This window comes from Rutidosis leptorrhynchoides, chromosome 1, assembly GCF_046630445.1.
Source record: "Rutidosis leptorrhynchoides isolate AG116_Rl617_1_P2 chromosome 1, CSIRO_AGI_Rlap_v1, whole genome shotgun sequence".
In the NCBI taxonomy this organism is placed as follows: Eukaryota; Viridiplantae; Streptophyta; class Magnoliopsida; order Asterales; family Asteraceae; genus Rutidosis; species Rutidosis leptorrhynchoides.
In genome coordinates, this window is record NC_092333.1 from 659,381,082 (window position 1) to 659,387,260 (window position 6,179).

The following is a 6,179-nucleotide window of genomic DNA, read 5'->3' on the forward strand; positions in this document are numbered from 1 at the left end:
CTGCCTTATAACTTCATCTACTGTCGTCTACTATTATTTTTACAAGGTAGTCGACAGTTTTTTCGTCGACTACTTAATAATTGTGGTCTACTACGTAGTAGACGAAGTTATAAGGCAGTAGACGTAACCCTGGTCTACTACGTAGTAGACGAAGTTATAAGGCAGGGTTACGTCTACCGCCTTATAACTTCGTCTACTATATGGTAGATCACCTTTATTGAGTAGTCGACGAAAAAGCTGTCTACTAATTTGTAAAAATAATAGTAGACGACAGATAAAGGTGGTAGACAGAAATCCCGTCTACCGAATGGTGTAAAAAGTCAATTTTTTTTAAAAAGTGTATTTTATTTGAAGTCTTAAAAAAAAGTGTATTTTGAACCATTTCCCTTATCTAAATTTAAGATGCATTCACAAGTCGAGAGCATGTTATAGTTTTGGAGTGAGTTCGTTATTGTTCATTATTTTAGTTTTAACTTTATATTAAAGAAAAAAAAATGAAATAAAAAAAACTGAACCCCTCCTGTTCAAGTTCTCCAGCGCCCGGAACAATTAATTTCCGGCCTCCGGCAACACGAAGACTATCAACCAACACCGACAGCCTCCCTTTCTCTCAGATATGTCAATTTCAAGCTTATCTTTATTCTACACTTGATTGATTTTCTTATATTTAAATTTTTGGTTTTAGTTGCTGTTTCTCATGTGTTACGTCAAAATCGCCTTTTATCATCTTGTCTAAATACATCTTAGTTGGTCTCATAAATATCTGCTTATACCACAAATATTATGAACCCTAAGACTTAGGTAAGGAATCCTCATGCTCTCTGTGTGTTTTTTTTTTTTTTTTTTTTTTTTTTTTTTTTTTTTTTTAAATTAACTCGAAAATCAGAAAACAAAAGTTAGGTGTTTTCCCTAAATTTAGAGAAACTTGTCAATGATTAAAGGCTCCCTTTTGAAATCAATTTTTGGTGACGTCAGCATGAATAGTCACAATGCATCCATACAAGACTTATCCGATAATCACATTGTTGAGATTCTTGTTAAACTTCCTGTAAAAACAATCGTCCCCTGCAAATGCGTTTGCCGTGATTGGCTGAATCTTATTACCGACTCCCACTTTATCAGTCTTCACCTCTCCAAATCAGCTGAATATGTCATGCTTTTTGATTTGTATATTAAGGACCCTATAACTAAACCAAAATCTTTGAGGTTGGTGGAGATTGAAGAGGAACATGGGCGCAATCATTTACACGACGACCCAATCATGTGTCTTGACCTTAAGCTTGCTCCCGTTTTTCGATACGCTAATCAACTGTGTGTAGTGGGATCAGTTAATGGTTTGATATGTTTGGCTGGCAATGACTACAGAAGAGATAAGATTTACATATGTAATCCAATGACCCGAGAATATATGATCCTTTCTAACCGGATAGACAATACAAAAAGTAATTTCGTTAATTATTATGGTTTTGGAGTCGGTTCATTGAGCGGGGAATACAAAGCCAAAATAACATGTTATCTAGAACCGTGCCATATGCTGAGATTTACACTCTTGGCACTGGCCAATGGAGAAGTCTTACTCTTGGTCATGTGACATATTATATTAATGGTCGTAACGCAACGTTCTTGAATAACCATTTTCATTGGAATATTCGTCACTATGAAGATCCTATTGAAAAGTTTTTGGCATTTGATATTGATAACGAGACATTTAAGTTATTCCCATCTCCTCCAGTAAATTTAGAAGAAGATAGTCACTTCGATCGGATGCTGGGTGTTCTAAAGGGTTGTTTATGTTTTTCTTATTATACTCGAACTCACTGTGAAGTTTTAATCTGGGTGATGAAGGAATATGGTATCAAAAACTCTTGGCAAAAGGAAGTATTGATCACCGAAAGTATTTGCCCGAATATAAGCCGGTCATTTGTCTTTACCCCGAAGGGTAGTTTAAAGGATGGAAGTATATTGCTTATGGTGTATGATACAGGGCAACTATTGGTATATCATCCACATACATGTACAACTCGGGATACAGTTTTTTCACATGTGGATGCAATCAGCTATCGTCCAACCTTTCTTAAACTCCAAAACTTTGAATCAGAGAGTGTTCATAAGTTCCCAAGGTAAACATTTTTATATTTTTCTGTTTATGTAATGAAACTTGATCCTTGTGCTCTCTAGCTTGAATGTGCTTTTAAAAATGTTGAGGAATGTTACATGTCTTTCTTCTTTCTTTCAACAGATGATGCCTGAATCGTAATGAAGAAATGGAAGATTTCGATGAATCGTTTAAAGTCTACATGTAAACTTGTGGTGGTGCTGGTTCTTTTATTATTAGTAGTTTAAATTTAAATATTTTTGCGGCATGACATCACAGACTGTTGATGTATGTTGTTAAGATTACAATCGTTTTTTGTTTATTGTTTATGTTTATGTTTCTTGATTACTTATTGTTTATGTTTATCTGCCTTTTCCCAATTTTGCATAGGAAGTTCTATGATCAACTTGTTTGCATGTTATTTGTAGGTAACATTTCAAAATAACTTTGTTAATTATAGACAAAAATTGGCGACGGATCCTCAAACGTTTTATCTTTTAAGATTGAAAACTGATCCGGTAAAATTATCCGTAGGGAAATTTTAGATGGAAAGTCAAAAAAGGTCGAGCCTTAGTTAGCTTATTAGTGACGTGTCTCGAGTTTTCGATGCTTGGAACTAGTTTTTTGTGGTTTTGTTTATTTTAGGTCGTTAACTCCGTTGAGATTGTTTTGGTTGTAGATGAGGCTCAGTAGATAGTTAGTTTGTATGCCGCCTTCTAGGTACGAGCCTCATCAGGAAATCTTTTGTATCTCTCGGTTGAAGACATTTTCTTTTCGAAAACGTTTTCGTTTTATACAGGTTTTCGTTACTTTTGCCAAAAAGTACATTTTACAAATAGATTTGTTAATTATAACCAGAAAATATTGAGGTAAGTAGTAATTATAATTATAAAGCATTTACAATGAACACATTAGACTAATGTAGGCTTGTTTCTTTATATTTTAGAATTTGACAAGTAGAAACACATTGGTAATGTAAAGAATCTCATTTATGATAAACTACTAGCATCAATCTTTTCATTCTGGTCTTCCATTATTCTAGGTTTTTGATTTGACGATGTTTGCTTAGGAAGCTGGTTATTCATATCCCGAGTTTCTTTTATATTAAGCGTCGTGTAAACCGACATCCCACATATTGCTACAAAAGCTCCACAAATGCTTGCGTAACCTGGATCTGAACTAAACACCAAGTATCCTCCTAAAAGGATGATACAAGTCTTGAATTGCCCTAATACCACGTGCGATGTAGCCGACGTTGCCCTGCACAAACACAAATGTTCGATCAAGTTGGCTCATTTTCAAAATTTGTAACTTGAGTTGACTTTACATAATTTATGCTTACCCAAGGGCTAAAGCTCCAGACCATTGAAGCAGGAAGCCTAAAACAGCAGAAATAAGAACTGCGATGAAGTTATTAATATCCCATTTAAAGGATAGTGCACCTGGTGGATCCACAATGGCATTAATGTTACTAGGAAGAATACAGTTATTGGGGTGGTCTTCCACATTAACCTACCAAGAAAAAAAAATGATAGAAAAAAAGAAGAAGTTAAATTAGATTCCTTTTATAAATTCATATTCATATACTATGTTATTTTGTGTAGCACAATGTTGTAACAAAAACTATGAGTAACTTACGCAAGTGCAGTCCAATTGTTTTTTTGTTGGAGATTAGACCACAAGATTTTGTTAATGGCACTTGGTATTATCCATATAATTGCTATACAAGCACCAAACAAATTGAATTCTAAATCTGTCACTGTTGCAACTGCTACACCTACAGACACAACAACTAGCGCGAGTACCTGTCAAATGCATATGTATCAGATTGTATAAAGAAAACTGCTTTGCTAGAACTATTAAGATTGCCAACTGTAGATTTTTTTTTATGATGATAACCTTATACAAGGAAATGAACTTTCTGAAAAGAATGAACTCTGCTACAACAATGGTTGGAGTTACTGCAATCTTAGCCATCTGGTAGAAGCCTACACTGTACATTTAACACACAAAACAAGATTAATTTTATATATCGCATTATATATAACAAAACAAACAAAAAGAAATAAAACTTTAAATGACTTGATGAATTTCCGGACTGAGGCTTGAAAGTAGGAATTAGAGCTGCAAATTTCAACCGATTTCTTATAAAAAGTTTGATTTGGATTTGTCTTAAGCTGTTATATTACCAAAAAATTGGACAAAAAAATTTGGACACAAATTCTAGCAGATCAACACAACCAGAATCAGCCTATTCAATCTGTACTAGGAGATAAAATTTAAAGCCGTTGTCACCTGTTGTAATTAAGACTGGTATTGGCTAATCCAGAAGCAAAAGCCATGACTGCACCCAATGCAAAAAGTGATCCGAACGGAGTAGTTTTGGTTGGAGGTGACGGCGGCAAGAGGGACAGAGCCTTGAGTATGGCGAGTAGCAACCAAGTGGTCGTGTAATGGATTAAGGTTAGAAGAATCGGGTAATTAAATCCAACTCTCCCCATTACCTGTAGTCAGAGAATTCAGAAATAAAATAAAAAATCACACATTCATTTAGAAAACTAAAGTCAAAGTCTTTCTTTGGAAATCAGCAAGTTAGTTGACTGACCAATTTGTTTCCCATAATTATTCCAACAGAAACCATAAAATTGAATGTTAATGCCACAACAGGACCACATAATCTTTGCTGTTGACGCTTGGCTCCTTCTGATGTTCGCAGTTCATTGTAGATTGTCCCCCTGAGTTCTTCCAATGCCCGTCCTAACATGATAACACAACATACATCTTAACGAGTCAAAAAGGGTTGAACAAGTGTGAAGTTTTCCCTGTTGAGACTACCCGGTGAAGGGGAGTATTTTTAATCAGATGTACGCGACCTAACCGGTTTATTTCTTGACTGTTACCGACCTTTTTCTGACCCACCTTAATATATGCTGCTAGTGAAGCTTGAATCTAAGACCTCTTATAAGAAAATCTGGCCCAACCACCGCTTGAGATGGTTGGCTGAAGAGGGTGATTGACATGTGCATAGGAACATCCTAAATTGTCTAGTAGAAAAGTTGCATTAGTTTTGTGATATCAAAGTTTATGTAAGCATATCTAGCTTAAAAAGAGGTTAACATTCATGTGCTATATTCAACTATTCAAGCATACAATTGACTGTAAACAAATAGTATGTTTCAACCCAGAATCATGAACATGCAAAATAAGTATCAAATAGTTATCTAAACCAACAAGATATAAACATTAATAACAATAAATAAAACTATAATGTAAGAAAATTTACAAACCTGCATCACTATCTTTTCTTTTAAGAAATGATTTCCTCTCATACTTTTCAAGAAAAGAAGTAATTAATTCCATTCCCCTAAACATCATGCATCTCTTGATGATAAGACTAAATCAAAATTCAAAAATATGTATCATTAGTTAAAGAGCTGAATTGGATTGTAGTACAAGTGTGTCCCATTGCTTTTATACTCGAAACCTGATAAGTATGTTGCTTTGGAATAAAATAAACTTAAAATGATGATTTGGTTTAATTATTATATACTCAAACTAGTGCACTTTAATTTAAATAAATTTACTTTCTTCTACACTACGTTTAAAGTTTCTACGTGGTTCACATATTATTGTCGAGTAAATTTTGGTTGAACTGAATGAGAAATAGAAAGAAAAAAAAAATTAACCAGTTAATGACCCATTTATTATTTTATAAACGTTTCTCTAGATTACTATTACGATAAATAAATTTCAAGTATCCTTGGGTAAGTGTTTCGATTACATTAATATTTTATACTCTCTTAATTGTAAAAATACATATATTCTAATGTCATAAAAATTTTTAACTAACACAATAAAATTTTGAGGTGACATATAAAATACTACGTAGTAGTTAGTTTATGATATCATCAATATTCTTACAAAAATTTATATGATCTTCGGGCGGAGCCAGGATTGGTGGTCAGTGGTGTCACCGGTTAAAACTCAAAAAAATTTCTACTAGATGTCTTATTTCAGTGGTGTCACTAAAAAAAATTTACACTATCCATTGGTGTCGCAAGTTAAAAATCCAAAATTTTTTCCA

At 33.8% G+C, this 6,179-nt stretch overlaps 2 protein-coding genes and 1 long non-coding RNA gene across 3 annotated transcripts; 2 read left to right on the forward strand and 1 right to left on the reverse strand.

Moving 5' to 3' along the window:
- The first annotated feature begins 976 nt into the window (after nt 1-976).
- On the forward strand, nt 977-1,591 carry LOC139850259 (putative F-box protein At3g52320). The gene has a single exon (XM_071839844.1). The coding sequence runs from the start codon at nt 977-979 to the stop codon at nt 1,589-1,591; it is 615 nt and encodes a 204-aa protein (XP_071695945.1).
- Nucleotides 1,589-2,458, forward strand: LOC139885855 (uncharacterized). Its single transcript, XR_011772133.1, has 2 exons — nt 1,589-2,120; nt 2,240-2,458. It is a non-coding gene; the product is annotated as an uncharacterized lncRNA (long non-coding RNA).
- A 975-nt stretch (nt 2,459-3,433) lies between these two features.
- LOC139885856 (nucleotide-sugar uncharacterized transporter 2-like) lies at nt 3,434-5,456 on the reverse strand. Its single transcript, XM_071869615.1, is given in 7 exon segments — nt 3,434-3,552; nt 3,555-3,607; nt 3,734-3,900; nt 3,995-4,088; nt 4,391-4,599; nt 4,701-4,852; nt 5,383-5,456. Coding segments are annotated over 7 exon segments (867 nt in total). The 5' UTR covers nt 5,456.
- Nucleotides 5,457-6,179: the final 723 nt, after the last annotated feature.